The sequence below is a fragment of the Pocillopora verrucosa genome, chromosome 5 (assembly GCF_036669915.1).
Source record: "Pocillopora verrucosa isolate sample1 chromosome 5, ASM3666991v2, whole genome shotgun sequence".
Classification (NCBI taxonomy): Eukaryota; Metazoa; Cnidaria; class Anthozoa; order Scleractinia; family Pocilloporidae; genus Pocillopora; species Pocillopora verrucosa.
Genome location: NC_089316.1, coordinates 22,889,884 through 22,906,663, shown reverse-complemented (window position 1 = coordinate 22,906,663; position 16,780 = coordinate 22,889,884). Strand labels below are relative to the sequence as shown.

The following is a 16,780-nucleotide window of genomic DNA, read 5'->3' as shown; positions in this document are numbered from 1 at the left end:
GATCACGAAACTGGGCATTAGATGAGGTTAGATCTTTCAAACTCGTGAATATGTTACCTTCATTTTTTTATCGAATTGTTGTAAAGCAAAATGTTATTTTTGATATTTTCAGGCATGTAGAATTAACAAATGACATCGTCTGCAGAATAGAGGGATTCAGAGGATAACAGTTTAACAGGTACAAATCAATTTTCATTGTGCAACTGATTAGAGCTGTAGAGCTCATGCTATTTTTAATGAAAGATCGCAATCTCATTTTTCTTGCGGCTGACAACAATCAAGTTTAATTTCAGTCGAATTTCCCGGTTTATTGATATCAGATGTGAAAATATTTCAGTGTTTCTCTCATTTGACTGGTTTAATAGTCTGCACGCGATGCAATTTCCTAAAGCCTCAAACTCCTAGAAGTGATATAACTTGTAACTTATCCTTGTAATATCAATACATTATCCAGCAAACAGGCACTGAGAATACTCAAAGTTTTATCAGGTAGAATTCGTTATCTTGGAACTAACACAAAATTTCTGTATCTACTTTGAAATGAAACATGTATCAGCTAGAGGGGAGAATTAACAATTAGATCACGGGAGTTAAAGATTTAACTGTGCGTGGTCATTATGCGGCAGAAGCGCGTGATGAGCATGTGACAAAGCTAGATAACGTGCTGTATATAATTATAGCTCCTGTCAAAGTCAAAACCAGCAGATATCTCTCGAAAACAAACGAAGTTTGAAACAAAGCTCGAGATTGGAAAAAAAAAACACAATTCCTACGTTTCCTTTGATGCTGTAACATTCGCGATATATTGTTATAATAACGGTAATATGGTTGTCGGTGAAATACCAGAATTTTTTCAGTTTCCAAAACGTGACATCTCCACCGCACGCTGTAAATGTACTATTTATATCATCACGTATAAAGGTATCAATGTCGTCATTACAACCGGATTTATCAACATGACAGTTTTACCTTCCATGTGGGCCGTTTTTTTTTCAATTGTATTTTTTACCTGAAGCTGAATTCAATTCTTTTTCAAAGAAAATAGTTCTTGTAATGAGAAACTGTTGTATTACAATGTCCGAAATTGAATTGATTTTTCGGCGAGCTGAGTTTCGGTGTAGCGGATCTCTGTAATCGATTCTCCTATTTAAAAAATTATTCTTTTGAATAAAATGGACGATACATGTCGGCCTATGGATACGAATTTATCTGCTTGAATTGAATTATCTGTTTGAAGGAGTTAAAAGATGTCATGAACACTCGATGGTAAAATTCGTATCCACGCGCGGTTATCTAATACCTCATATATGCGTTTATAAAATAATTCAAATTGTACGCGCGCTCTGATTGGCCATAAAACCATTTTACATACATTTTCCATTTCCTACGCTTATCGAGTGTTCTCCCAACCTCCCGCGTGTTTACATCAGGCTATGTAAACACGGAAACCATTTTACATTTCTTCATTGTATTACTGGAAAAGTGTGAGCTTAAAAAAGGCTGTACATCGGCTAATTTCCATCACTACATTTTTAGCCGGGACCGAGACCAAGGCTTCGTCAGCAACGGATAAAAAGATGTATCACACGATAACTAAATATATTCATGCACCACGGAATTAACAAATGAATCTGCGAGTTTCGTTGTGATTTTTATTCTGTTTACGTCGAATCTGTGACCTCTGTTTTAGACAAAAATGCTGGAAAAGCTGTTATTCATAGGACAAAAATATACTGTTTAGTTACGAAATTATACGAGGTATTCAGCAGGCTACAAGCATTTCTTTATTTCCTTCTGTGGGGAATCAAAGTGGGAATCGAAAGAAAACACATTTTTCATTCTTGGGTGGCCGATCAGAGCACAGCTTTCCTGCTCGCTCACGGGTCCCACCTTAACGTATAAATAGCAGAGGAATTGGGAAGACGTGTCAACAAAAGTGAAAATTTTAACCCCAGAACCACGATGACTAAGACTTCTTGATCACGTATGAAAACTAAACCCCGTCAACGACACGATTAATTATTCTGGTCTTTTAAACGCTTTGGAACATCAATCCACCTCCTCGCAAAACTTGACACGATAATCTTCGACGGTGAATAAATTTTTGTCTTCAAATGTTCGAACTACGTATCTACAAGGGAGTTAGTAGTACCATTTCTAGGTGGTTATCTGTCAGAGTTCGGTTTTTGTAGATATACCTTTACGCGCGATGGCGGACTAAATGGGCACATTTTTTGCTTGTTTACACCGTGCGCTGGAAGATAAAACTGTGAGCTCAGTAAAAACTGATCTTGGAGCAGAAGCTTGTTCTGTATGGCAAGACCACCTCAGCAGCTTCAGGAAATGTTCCAGATTTCCCATCCGCTATAATATTGCAAAAGATTCTCTTTTGATCAGCAATTCGTTCATAAATAATTTTTCAGTCTCATTTCTCTTTCAGTCTACTTCCTCCGCCAAATGTTCATGGCCTTGCAGTGAATTCACTCGATGGCCTACAAGATTAAGCTATGCAGGAGTCTGTGTGTTGCGCTTGGCTTTCAATTTCTTGTGGATGAAGTTTCTTGATAGCAAGAGTTTTGTTGAAAAGGACACTTTCCAGTGCCATCTTCTCCAGTCCCTCAAAATAACCTCGTATTCAGCGCCTTTTCTGAATTCGAAATGAAAAAATCGAGTACTTCCCCAACATAATTTGGAGAGGGACCAGCTCTAAATTTAGTATCTAAATTTCCTGGTTCCTTCAAAAAATAATTAACGAAGGAGTTTATTGACCAGAACTTATAATTCTTAAAAAAAAAAAAAAAAAAGAAGACTTTGTCCAGCAATTTTTCGATAGCTTTGAGGGACATTTTACACATGCACTTTGTGGGAGAAAAGGGTCGATAAACGTGTTTCTTCACGCAATAGGCTCGCGAGGTGTTGGTAGAATTCGTGACGGTAACGCAAACCCTCAAAGGTGTCTCGGTTTCGTTTGTTGCATAATTTTTGATCCATGCTTATCCATACCTACCGGGTACAACTAGATTGTTTATTGCAACTCACGCTTTTTGATAAGGGACAGCCTTGAACGACGTTTCAAAAGATGAGACTACGAAAACAAACTAACAAACAGGCAATTGAAAAAACAAACATGACACAACCCGCAGAACTTGACTGTCACGCAATCACAATAGCATGACGGAGGAAACTTTGAGATTCACATTCATCCTCTATGATTAAGTATAAAATGTTTTCTCTGGGTTACTTTCATCTGAGTCTCCTCTTTTGATTTTAAACAATGTAGCGCAGTACAATCGATTCAATTTTATTTCTAGCTATGGCAGAAAGCAACCTCCCAACAACGGGAGAAGAACTGGAGGTGAAAAATGAGTTTCCAGCCACAGGTGAGAAAAAGCAACAGGGAGAGACTTCGTTGTGGTGATTTTGTACTGTTTGTTAATTAAGTATATCTTAATTCTGGTGCACAATTTTTTGGATCAATTCGACTCGAAGGTTTTAAGGAATCCACTAAATACGCCAGTATTAGAACGCTAGTTGTAATTGCACATAGTTGTGATCACTAGCAAAGTTGAAATATCTTCTCGGTAATTTCAGCGACAGAAGAAAGTCAAGTTACGTCAAGTGACGCTGAACTGGATGTATATAATGACCCTTTAAGAGGTGAGAAAACCATGTGAAATAAGATTGTTTAAAAGACGCCCCAGTAAACTTTTTGTCACATTTACATCAAAATTTGCGTATGTTCTGTGAATAAGTTTTTGAAACAGCAAAGGATTGTTTCTTCAAATTCTAACTCTTTTACCAGTAAAATGAAAAACCAAAGGAAAAAAACAATTTACTGCTCGATCCGATCAGGTAAAATGCATAAACATCATTAATTATTCAAAGCAATACAGCGACAAATTTGAAGGCGACTTAGCTTTGAAGAGCCCTAAGTTAAAGAATGGGCCAAAATTGGCCTACTAGGCTTCGTAAAACTCAGAATTCTGAGTTTTAGAAGTGCTTGTTTGTAAATCAACGCACAATGTTTTGGAGATTAACTATTTATCTAAAATTTACACCTAAAATGAACGATATTTGCGTGGAAAAAATTTTATCCTTTTTGCACTTGAAATTATTCTAAATTTTGTCATTTTTTGTGTAAAAGTCATTTTCTGTAAGAGGGAGCTGTTGGTACCCGTAGACCTGTCAAAGTCGAGTTTTGAAAAATTTGCAAAGGGTAACTTTTTGAGGCCGCCAAAAGGAAAGTATTTGCGCTAACACCTTCCTGTCCTTTACTGTTCAATACATGTTTGGCAGAAATTTTACGCAATTTGAGAATTCTACAGAGAAGATGAGGCATTTTGTCTCGGCCGTATGACCTGTTTTAGTCTTATAAATATTTCACGCCTCTTTAAACAGTTATGTCAATACCAGGCCCACGCTGTAAACCACCAGCCAACAAAATGTAGAACCCCTGACTTTTATAACAGGCAAAATGGCACTTCGTGGGAAAGTGGTACTTTCCCCATCAAAAAACAGCAAAAACAAAAAACACGTTTTCCGGCGCTCTTTTCTGAAGGATGGGCAAACCACGAACTCTTGTCACTCTCAGCACGATGTTTCTTTTGTTATCAGAACATTAAAAAATTTTTAACCCTTTTCGGTCCTGGCTTTGTTTTGCTTTATGCATTTTTTCTCAGTAACTTATGGGATTTTATATTCTAACCTGATATTTTGGAACGTGTAACGTAGGTGTAAAAGGAACTTTGGAAACCCTCTCGACTTAAGTGTAAAACGAACAGACTTGATCTGGTTATAACCGAAGCTACAGCTAAAACTCCAAATAGCTTGCATATTTTAAAGCAAACAAATTGCACAGACAAACTCTCCTGAAGGCCGATTGTAAAAGAAATTGAGTTGAAATAGGATCTCCTGGTGAAACTTGTAATATTTTGGAAAACGAAAGCCAGGTGTAAAAGGGGTTTGTGAAAGCCTTTCGACCTAAATGTAAACCGATAAACTTGAAATGGTAATAGCCAAGCTTCAGCCCAGACTCTCGGCAGCTTGCACACAAACAAAATTTACAGATATTAAACTATTCTGATCTTTTATTTTTCGTAGCTCTACGCTCCTTTAACCTAAAAGTTCGTTTGGAAGTATAAAGTTGTAGTATGAAGTCGTATCACTCATTACTATATCATTAACACCAAAACTGTGTGCTTTCAGGGATAGCGAAAGTATGTCTCGAGGAAGGTAACAAAGAATACAGACAAGGAAAAGCTAATAACGCGATAAACTCCTACACGGAAGGACTTCAAGTGAACTGCAAAGATATACGGCTTAACGCCAAGCTTTATAGCAACAGGGCAACAGCTCATTTCCGTTTAGGTAAGAATTTCACATGTAAACATAAAAATCTGTCGTGCAGCGTTACAAGATATTGGAATACACAATCTGCATCAAGAAAAGAAAAAAATTGAGCAACTGCAGAAAAGTAGCGTAAAAACGGCATAAATCGCCCTGTAGCGGATGAAAATTAAGCAAAGAAATGATCCTCGTTACATTTTAAGCAATTGTAATTTTTATGGCTTCTTTGTTGCAATTGCGTGTGATTACCTCTTTTTTAACCCTTCTTTCCGGAATCTCATAGCCAACTACGTGGAATGTCTCAATGATGCAACAGTTGCCGTTCAATTGGAACCCACTTTAATCAAGGCTATTAAGAAAGGTGGGTTTTTCAGACATAAGCCATCAACATCCTATTCTTTGATTTCGTCAAAAGAGGATTGTGCGGTTTGTGGCAGGTAACTGTACTCCAAGTGTCAATTGTATCTGGTGTGTCAATGTCTGTGATGTGGGTAAAAAGCACAAGAAAATGTCAATAAACTCTCAAATACCGCTGCCTGGTTAGTTCACAATGTAGAGCGCTGGAGGTCGAGGGTTCAAGCCCTAGACTGGACCATCACCCTGAGTCTTAAAATATCTGAGAACAATGTGCTGCCGTCTAAGCTGTGACACCTGCAAATGGTTTGATATTCTTGTCCCGGAAACCCGTAAGCCCCGTTTCTTGCATCTTCTCGGTCACTCTTAGCAGAGGACGTTACAAAGCCCGGGCAGGAGGCGCCTGAAAAATTCCCTTTCAAAAGTTAACTGCTCAATGCAGTCTGCCGGAAAACTTCCCGAAAAGTGCTGAAAAGCACTAAAGTGCATATTAAAGTGAAGAATGCGCGAGATAAATTCATCGTTATCATCATCAATTGAAGCTTAATTGGTAGCCGCTTTGCATTAGCTCCTTATTGTCCATTTTCAGTTCTTCCACAAGTTCAAATTTCCTTCATTATCACAATTTTTCTTCTCAGCTAAATGGGAAATTAAGTCCATTTTATCGATACGTTTATACCTTAACAGTAATAAATTACCTCGCACCACCAGTTATTCTCTCCATTTCAGGAGCTAGAGCTTGTGTCGAACTTTGCTGGTATAAAGAAGCAAGGAGCTGGTTGCATATGGGATTGACCGTATCCTTTGACGAATGTTTCAAACGTGATACGAGATGCAATGCGAATAATATTTCAAGAGAAATCAATACCTTCCAGGCAGATTCTTCTACACATAATGCAAGCGATGTTCTCTTATACTGCACTGAGCAGTTTAAAGAGGCTGAAATATTATTAACGAGTTCTTTCGATTATTCCACGAAACTTTACTTAAAAGAAGAGGCCATATAAACTAATTCCCAGAGTTTCTGCTGAATGCCCCTCATTTTTGTCTTGAGACGAGCATCACCATGACGACCGAACTTAAACTAATAAATGCGCTTCAGAGCTAGTTAACACTCTCGAATAACTTGAAATCAAATCTCTTCAAGAAATCCACGCTCGAATTTTCATTCCAATTTTAAAGTTTATCCAATACTCTCATTATTATTAAAACAAACATTTCCATTGCATTTTCGCAAATCCACCGATGATTTAGCTATCCTTGACACGTTTTAAGATTGAAAACAATAACGAACGTCTGCTTCAATTATTAAAGAAATCGAATGCTGTACTTAAAGTCAAAGCAAACATTTATGCCAGTCTCGGATGTACTAACCATAATGTTGGGCAGTTCAACACAGCCATCAAGTACCATCAACATTGTCAAGAAATTGCTAAAGAAGTGGGAGACAAGGCCGGAGAGGGAAGAAGTTATGCCAATCTCGGCAACGCTTATCACAGTCTAGGAGAGTTCAAAACAGCCATCAAGTACCATCAACGTGATCTAGAAATTGCTAAAGAAGTGGGAGACAAGGCCGGAGAGGGAAGAAGCTATGCCAATCTCGGCAACGCTTATCACAGTCTAGGAGAGTTCAAAACTGCCATCAAGTACCATCAACGTCATCTAGAAATTGCGAACGAAGTGGGAGACAAGGCCGGAGAGGGAGCAAGTTATGGCAATCTCGGCAACGCTTATCACAGTCTAGGAGAGTTCAAAACAGCCATCAAGTACCATCAACGTCATCTAGAAATTGCTAAAGAAGTGGGAGACAAGGCCGGAGAGGGAAGAAGCTATGCCAATCTCGGCAACGCTTATCACAGTCTAGGAGAGTTCAAAACAGCCATCAAGTACCATCAACGTCATCTAGAAATTGCGAACGAAGTGGGAGACAAGGCCGGAGAGGGAGCAAGTTATGGCAATCTCGGCAACGCTTATCACAGTCTAGGAGAGTTCAAAACAGCCATCAAGTACCATCAACGTCATCTAGAAATTGCTAAAGAAGTGGGAGACAAGGCCGGAGAGGGAAGAAGCTATGCCAATCTCGGCAACGCTTATCACAGTCTAGGAGAGTTCAAAACAGCCATCAAGTACCATCAACGTCATCTAGAAATTGCGAACGAAGTGGGAGACAAGGCCGGAGAGGGAGCAAGTTATGGCAATCTCGGCAACGCTTATCACAGTCTAGGAGAGTTCAAAACAGCCATCAAGTACCATCAACGTCATCTAGAAATTGCTAAAGAAGTGGGAGACAAGGCCGGAGAGGGAAGAGGTTATGGCAATCTCGGCAACGCTTATCACAGTCTAGGAGAGGTCAAAACAGCCATCAAGTACTATCAACAATGTCTAGAAATTGCTAAAGAAGTGGGAGACAAGGCTGGAGAGGGAAGAGGTTATGGCAATCTCGGCAACGCTTATCACAGTCTAGGAGAGTTCAAAACAGCCATCAAGTACCATCAACGTCATCTAGAAATTGCTAAAGAAGTGGGAGACAAGGCCGGAGAGGGAGGAAGTTATGGCAATCTCGGCAACGCTTATCGATGTCTAGGAGAGTTCAAAACAGCCATCAAGTACCATCAACGTCATCTAGAAATTGCTAAAGAAGTGGGAGACAAGGCCGGAGAGGGAATCACTTATGGCAATCTCGGTAACGCTTATCACAGTCTAGGAGTGTTCAAAACAGCCATCAAGTACCATAAACGTGATCTAGAAATTGCTAAAGAAGTGGGAGACAAGGCCGGAGAAGGAGCAAGTTATGGCAATCTCGGCAACGCTTATCACAGTCTAGGAAAGTTCAAAACAGCCATCAAGTACCATCAACGTCATCTAGAAATTGCTAAAGAAGTGGGAGACAAGGCCGGAGAGGGAATAAGTTATGGCAATCTCGGCAACGCTTATCGATGTCTAGGAGAGTTCAAAACAGCCATCAAGTACCTTCAATGTCAACTAGAAATTGCTAAAGAAATGGGAGACAAGGCCGGAGAGGGAATATGTTATGGCAATCTCGGCAACGCTTATCGATGTCTAGGAGAGTTCAAAACAGCCATCAAGTACCTTCAACGTCATCTAGAAATTGCTAAAGAAGTGGGAGACAAGGCCGGAGAGGGAAGAGGTTATAGCAATCTCGGCAACGCTTATCACAGTCTAGGAGAGGTCAAAACAGCCATCAAGTACCATCAACGTCATCTAGAAGTTGCTAAAGAAGTGGGAGACAAGGCCGGAGAGAGAGCGAGTTATGGCAATCTCGGCAACGCTTATCACAGTCTAGGAGAGTTCAAAACAGCCATCAAGTACCATCAACGTCATCTAGAAATTGCTAAAGAAGTGGGAGACAAGGCCGGAGAGGGAAGAAGTTATGCCAATCTCGGCAACGCTTATCAATGTCTAGGAGAGTTCAAAACAGCCATCAAGTACCATCAACGTCATCTAGAAATTGCTAAAGAAGTGGGAGACAAGGCCGGAGAGGGAGGAAGTTATGGCAGTCTCGGCAACGCTTATTACAGTCTAGGAGAGTTCAAAACAGCCATCAAGTACCATCAACGTCATCTAGAAATTGCTAAGGAAGTGGGAGACAAGGCCGGAGAGGGAGCAAGTTATGGCAATCTCGGCAACGCTTATCACAGTCTAGGAGAGTTCAAAACAGCCATCAAGTACCATCAACGTGATCTAGAAATTGCTAAAGAAGTGGGAGACAAGGCCGGAGAGGGAAGAGGTTATGGCAATCTCGGCAACGCTTATCACAGTCTAGGAGAGGTCAAAACAGCCATCAAGTACCATCAACGTCATCTAGAAATTGCTAAAGAAGTGGGAGACAAGGCCGGAGAGGGAGCAAGTTATGGCAATCTCGGCAACGCTTATCACAGTCTAGGAGAGTTCAAAACAGCCATCAAGTACCATCAACGTCATCTAGAAATTGCTAAAGAAGTGGGAGACAAGGCCGGAGAGGGAGCGAGTTATGGCAATCTCGGCAACGCTTATCACAGTCTAGGAGAGTTCAAAACAGCCATCAAGTACCATCAACGTCATCTAGAAATTGCTAAGGAAGTGGGAGACAAGGCCGGAGAGGGAGCAAGTTATGGCAATCTCGGCAACGCTTATCACAGTCTAGGAGAGTTCAAAACAGCCATCAAGTACCATCAACGTCATCTAGAAATTGCAAAAGAAGTGGGAGACAAGGCCGGAGAGGGAAGAAGTTATGCGAATCTCGGCAACGCTTATCGATGTCTAGGAGAGTTCAGAACAGCCATCAAGTACCATCAACGTCATCTAGAAATTGCTAAAGAAGTGGGAGACAAGGCCGGAGAGGGAAGAAGTTATGCCAATCTCGGCAACGCTTATCAATGTCTAGGGGAGTTCAAAACAGCCATCAAGTACCATCAATGTCAACTAGAAATTGCTAAAGAAGTGGGAGACAAGGCTGGAGAGGGAATCACTTATGGCAATCTCGGTAACGCTTATCACAGTCTAGGAGAGTTCAAAACAGCCATCAAGTACCATCAACGTCATCTAGAAATTGCTAAAGAAGTGGGAGACAAGGACGGAGAGGGAGGAAGTTATGGCAGTCTCGGCAACGCTTATCACAGTCTAGGAGAGTTCAAAACAGCCATCAAGTACCATCAACGTCATCTAGAAATTGCTAAAGAAGTGGGAGACAAGGCCGGAGAGGGAAGAAGTTATGGCAATCTCGGCAATGCTTATGAACGTCAAGGAGAGTTGAAAACAGCCATCAAGTACCATCAACGTGATCTAGAAATTGCTAAAGAAGTGGGAGACAAGGCCGGAGAGGGAGCAAGTTATGGCAATCTCGGCAATGCTTATGGACGTCTAGGAGAGTTCAAAATAGCCATCAAGTACCATCAACGTCATCTAGAAATTGCGAAAGAAGTGGGAGACAAGGCCGGAGAGGGAAGAAGTTATGGCAATCTCGGCAACGCTTATCACAGTCTAGGAGAGTTCAAAACAGCCATCAAGTACCATCAACGTCATCTAGATTTTGCTAAAGAAGTGGGAGACAAGGCCGGAGAGGGAAGAAGCTATGCCAATCTCGGCAACGCTTATGGCAGTCTAAGAAAGTTTAAAACAGCCATCGAGTACCATCAACGTCATCTAGAAATTGCTAAAGAAGTAGGAGATAAGGCCGGAGAGGGAGGAAGTTATGGCAACCTCGGCAACGCTTACCAAGGTCTACGACAGTTCCAAACAGCAATGGAGTACCATCAACGTGATCTAGAAATTGCTAAAGAAGTGGGAGACCAGGCTGGAGAGGGAGCAAGTTATTGCAATCTCGGCAACGCTTATGGCGGTCTAGGAAAGTTTAAAACAGCCATCGAGTACCATCAACGTCATCTTGAAATTGCTAAAGAAGTGGGAAATAAGACCGAAGAAGCGTGCTCACTCTATTCCCTTGGAAACAGTTTTGAGTGCCAAGGAAATCTTATGGTGGCCTTTGACTGTTATTACTCGAGTGTAGAATTGTATGATGATATCAGGGCAAGTCTTCAACTCAACGATCAGTGGAAGATTTCTTATCGTAATAAGTACCAAGGTGCATACAAAGGTTTGTGGCGTATAAATCTCAATCGAGGTCAAGCTGTAAAGGCTCTTCTTACCGCAGAGAAAGGAAGTGCTCAAGCTCTGAGAGATCTCATGGACACAAAATATTCGCCTGGAGCTTCTTTAACGCACAGCGCACCCCGCATCTCTCTGAGATGTGTTCAATTGAGCACAGTTTTCATAGCTATCAATGGGCCATACGTTTACTTCTGGGTTTGCCTTAGTGAAGATAACATCCAGATGAGACAGGTACACGTCAACGACTATAGGTTTGAGCATGAATTGAAATGTTTCATCCAGCTACTGAACAAATCTGCTCTTAAGGAGATCGGTGCCAGAGATACCGTTGCCATCGAAAATCCTCTGCTTGATTCGCCGACAGAAGAAGAAATGGCCAATGGTGTGATCCGAGTTGATGTGAGGCACTCCCAATCAAGTGCTTTAAATAAGCTGCATGACATCATCGTTTCTCCTATTGCTGACCTGATCAAAGGCCACGACGAGATCACATTCGTTCCTGAGGGGCCATTTTGCCTTGTACCTTATGCAGCATTGCAGGAGTCGAACTCATCATATTTAAGTGATTCTTTCAGAATTCGTGTGCTTCCCTCTCTGACGACGTTGCAACTAATTCATGATTGTCCAGCTGACTTTCACGTGAAGACTGGTGCATTGCTTGTCGGTGACCCATGTTTCAAACATATCATCTATCAGGGAGGACTTTTAGTGCAACTTCCAGGAGCAAGGAAAGAAGTGGAGATGATCGGCCGTGTCCTTAATGTTTGCCCCCTCACTGGAGAAATGGCAACAAAACATGAAGTGTTAAAACGAATATCATCAGTGGCCTTAGTTCACATAGCAGCGCACGGTAAAATAGAAACTGGAGAAGTTATCCTGGCACCAAACACCACAAGACAAAACCCTCATCCGCAAGAGAAAGACTATCTACTGACGATGAAAGATGTCATAGAAGCTGGGTTGCGAGCACGTCTGGTTGTACTTAGCTGCTGTCACACTGCTCGTGGGGAGGTCATGGCTGAGGGTGTGGTTGGCATGGCGCGTGCAGTTTTGGGTGCTGGTGCTAGATCTGTTGTGGTAACCTTGTGGGCGATTGGCGACGAGGGGACCCTGGAGTTCATGACTTTCTTCTACGATGCACTTGCCAAAGGCAAGAAGGCAAGTGAAGCTCTCAATCAGGCCATGAAGTGTATGAAAGAAATTGAAAAGTTCAAGGAGGTGATTTACTGGGCACCATTTGTACTCATTGGTGATGACGTCAAACTAGATTTCAAGGATATTGGAAGCCGAAACAAGTAAATATTCTGTTTATACATTCTATTCAATACAAAGTTACCTTAAATCATAATTATAGCTTATGTATGAGCAGTGATACTTGCGTGTTATTTTCCTTTCAGTTGGCTTACGAATTTAGTTTTTGCTCCTGCAAATTGAGATGCAGTACAATCAAGTGGACACGTTTACGATGATGACATTCTTGTTAGGAAACATAAAAGGAGTAAAAAGGAAATTTCTTTTAAAACAATGCTGTTGTGCAATGTATCGTTTCCGCATGTGCTAGGAAATATTTCATGGAAACTCAACCATCCTCCCTAAACTTAGCTTTTTTTTATTTTTCAGTTAAGGCAGTGAGCATTGGAATCCCAGAGTGTTTTCGGATACCTGCAAACGCTGATATTTGAACCAGAAACCAGTAAGCTACTTATGAATCTTTCTCAAGAGTCTTTTTTTCAAAGCAAGAAGAACCAAAAGACGGCCAAAGTCAAGTTTAACAAGAGAACGGATTTCCTTTGATTCAAAAGTTGACTTTTTGCTTGACAGAACTGCTCTTTGCAGCTTAATCTTTGATGTTCTGCTGAAATTACTGTTTTTTTTTCCATATGATATCTTGAAATTATCATGACCAGTTATGTAAAAAGTTAATTTTTAATCTAGGTATTACTTAGTAGGCCGATTGAGGCGTTGCCTTTACGTCGAAGTTGAAACGTCTTGGAAACGTTTTCCACAGTTTTTTTTAGACTTTTTCTCAATCGGTTTCTTTCTCATGAGTGATGTAAAGCTGTTATAGCCATGTGCATGTGTGGAGAATTTCTATGGAAATTGGAGAATAACTAGTTGTCCGATTGCTCGATTATCTTAGTTTATATCAGATAGAAATTGTGATGAACTTTTCGAGGATTTGTACCCAGTCATTGGTACTTAAAGTTAGTTTCTGCTGATCAGAATTTGGTTTATCTGGACTTAAGATGACAGATTTTCGCCGTAATGGCCAGGATTTAGTCTTGGTATCAGTTAATTTTCTGAGATTTCTCCTTTAAGTGGCGATCTCTCTAATAGCGTCCAGGGCATTTCGCATCGGAACAAAGTTTTCCCTCAAACTTTGCCCAATAATCTATCTTTGGAGGAAAGTGTGCGCTGTTATCGCCGGTTACACCAAATAAAATACTGTAGTTTGGTTCTGGAATGTTCATACAGGTTGAATAGCATAAGCTGTCAGAACTCAAATATGAAATAACAGAAGCTAATTTCTTAAAAAAGAGATTACCATTAAAAGGTAGACTGAACTCTAATCAAATTATGATATGCGATACGTTGTTGTTGAAGTCTTTCGACACAAAATAGTAAAAATTTGTCAAATTTTGGCCTTTTAAAATGTTAAGAGTATCAATTAGTGTGGTCTAAAAGCTCTGTCCTATTATATTTTCAACTTAAAATGGTTAAAATCTAAGATTTATTGAGCTACTTATATAAAACGGTCGGAGAACTAATTTGCATAATCGGCTGTCACGGTAGCAAAATCGCTAAACGTTTGAAGTCACCACGGCGAAGAAAATTAAAAAGTGCAAGATGTTTTTTATATTTTTCTGCTGCTAAACATCTTATTAGAAGAAATCAAGCGGAGTTTTCAATGGTCTGGTCTGGACTTGAGCAATATCAACCAAGAAAGAAAGAGTACTTTTGACCAATTTCAGAAAGCTGTCTAACGAGTGTTTTTAAGTAAATTATGACGAACCTCTGAAGAAGCGAATATCAAAATTGAAATGCTTTTTTGAAACCTTACATATCACAAAGCGAAAGAACACAAAGATGCATGCGGTGTGATACGAGGACCAGGCTTTTTAACTTTAATTTTCGATGTCGCAAGCGTTCAAAAAAGGGCCTTTTGCAGCTTTGACTGTTGAGGGCTCTATAAATATTATTTCAACGTATTTCCAGAAACCAATGTGGTTTTATTTACTAGCTACTAAGGATAGACTATTAGGCTAAGTTTGAGGGAAAACTTTGTTCCGATGCGAAATGCCCTGGACCGCTCTTACAGGGATCGCTACTTGATTTTGAATGCGATTAATTGTGTTATTTTTTTACAAGAAGAACGATGCATTTTAAGTATATTGCGTAATCTAATCTCCAAAGGCAAAACGAGAAGTTTTATTTCATAATTTTAGTTACTGACCTACAAAGTATTGAAGGAAGCTCAGAACGAGCTGGAAAGTTGGAGCCAAACGATTTTATTTAGTTTCTCGGATTAGATTTTTGCTTATTATCTAAGTACAATAAACTAACATTTGAATGTCAAACAACGAACAATGATTAACTTTTCGAGGATTTGTACCCAGTCATTGGTGCTTAAAAATAGTTTCTGCCGATCAGAATTTGATTTATCTGGAGTTAAATGACAGATTTTGGTCGTAATGGCCAGGATTTAGTCTTGGTATTAGTTAATTTACTGAGATTTCTCCTTTAATTTTGAATGCGATAAATTGTGTTATTTTTTTACAAGCAGAACGATGCATTTTAAGTATATTGTTAAAACTAATCGTCCAGAGGCAAAACGACAAGTTTTATTTTATGATTTTAGTTATGGCTTACAAAGAATTGAAGGAAGCTCAGAGCGAGCTGGAAAGTTGGAGCCAAATGATTTTATTTAGTTTCTCTGATGAGATTGTTTACTTGCTATCTAAGTACAATAAACTAACATTTGAATGTCAAACAATGAAACAAGTCGCTTGATATTTTGTTAGAATGGAAGAATTTCTTCATGGACCTGCATAAGCCATTTCTTGTCGTTTGAAGTAGTATTCACTTAATAACTTTTGCCCATTTCTTTGAATAAGTTTACTGAATGAGAGATAAACTTTGATATTTTCTGACTCTATAACTGCTAATATCGATTATTGGCAACCTTTTCTTAGGATGTCACGCGACGCACTTTAGCACGTTATGTGACAGGTATGATGTTTTGTCACATCTTTTCGTTTGGAGTAGAGAGCGCAACTATGTCTTATTCGCTCAACCTCTTCCCATTTCCTTGGATAGAGTTATTAAATGAGATATAAACTTCGATATTTTCAGATTTTATATCTGCCAGTTTCATTGGCAGCCGTTCCTCAGGATGTCACGCGACGCGTTTTTTTAGCATGTAAAGCGACATGTAATTACTCATATATCGTTGAAGAGGCAAGAAAAAAGAAATTACCTTTCATTTTGGGAAAGGTGCTTTATTCTGCTTATAGAAAGCGTCCTCATCATGGGAGGTACCCTCGGTGTGGTTCCTCGAGTGTAGAAAATATTGATGATTTTTTTTCCACGATTGAAAACTTAACTAAAACAGCCTGTTACAAAAAACCGAAACTTTCTTCAAACTGAGGAGGGCCGACCGAGGAGAACTTTTCACGGCTAACGGCTAAAGTTGTGGCCATTTTTCTGCTACGGTTAACCCAGACTAACACAAAATAACACACTATAGGAGGGAAATATTTTTAAGGTCAATCTTTTTTCTTCAACTAAGGGTTCAAATTTTTCAATATTTACGCCTAACAGCTAGTTTTTTGACCGATATACGGCTACCGGTTAACCCCATGGAGACCCTCGACTGGGTGACATGCAAGATGTGAAATAAAAACGGTTTTAGAAGGTGGCAACTCGAATATAGAGTGCTGGTTTTTGAGGAGTGAGGAAAACCGGAAAAAACAAGCCATGGAAAAATCTTTGAGGTAAGGATCAACCTGGTGGAGATGGGCATAGGGAGAGCGTTGTCGCTACGCATTCCTCTTAAGTTCCAACTGAGATGCCTAATGAAGTTAACGCAAGATATTTACCGATTTGAAGACGAGCAAGGATAAATTTTCTTCCCCCTTTAAAGACCTTGTACCGGATCCGAAAAGTCAGTAAGCCCTGATATTTTGACTTCACCCCAGATCTAAAAAACTGCGACAACTTAGATGTTTTAGTAGGAGTTCGATGCTGACGATAGCATATATTACAATCGTTTACGAAAAAGAGTTATGGGGAGGGGGGAGGGGTGGGTCAAGGTTCCCTTTATCCACCCGGGCTGGGAGTGTGAATAACTACGTGTTTTCAAGGGTAGCATCACAGGTGGGGTTCTCAAGAATCTTAGAGCTACGATTTTAGAAGGTAAAGATAAGAATTTTCCTGAAGAATTGCTGGACTTAGTAGGCTTTTTTCGTCTGCT

The 16,780-nt window shown here is 40.0% G+C and overlaps 1 protein-coding gene across 1 annotated transcript; it reads left to right on the top strand.

The window, feature by feature from the left end:
* The first annotated feature begins 104 nt into the window (after positions 1-104).
* LOC131790475 (tetratricopeptide repeat protein 28-like) lies at positions 105-14,411 on the top strand. Its single transcript, XM_066167132.1, has 9 exons — positions 105-178; positions 3,312-3,380; positions 3,592-3,657; positions 5,206-5,367; positions 5,630-5,707; positions 6,430-6,497; positions 6,976-7,872; positions 10,753-12,602; positions 12,928-14,411. The coding sequence occupies exons 2-9, from the start codon at positions 3,314-3,316 to the stop codon at positions 12,929-12,931; spliced, it is 3,192 nt and encodes a 1,063-aa protein (XP_066023229.1). The 5' UTR covers positions 105-178; positions 3,312-3,313; the 3' UTR covers positions 12,932-14,411.
* The last annotated feature ends 2,369 nt before the right edge of the window (positions 14,412-16,780 follow it).

Coding starts and splice junctions, on each gene's coding strand:
- LOC131790475 (XM_066167132.1), top strand. CDS start 3,314: ATGGCAGAAAGCAACCTCCCAACAACGGGAGAAGAACTGGAGGTGAAA. Junction 5,708..6,429: donor AATCAAGGCTATTAAGAAAG/GTGGGTTTTTCA, acceptor TCTCCATTTCAG/GAGCTAGAGCTTGTGTCGAA. Junction 6,498..6,975: donor GGTTGCATATGGGATTGACC/GTATCCTTTGAC, acceptor ACACGTTTTAAG/ATTGAAAACAATAACGAACG.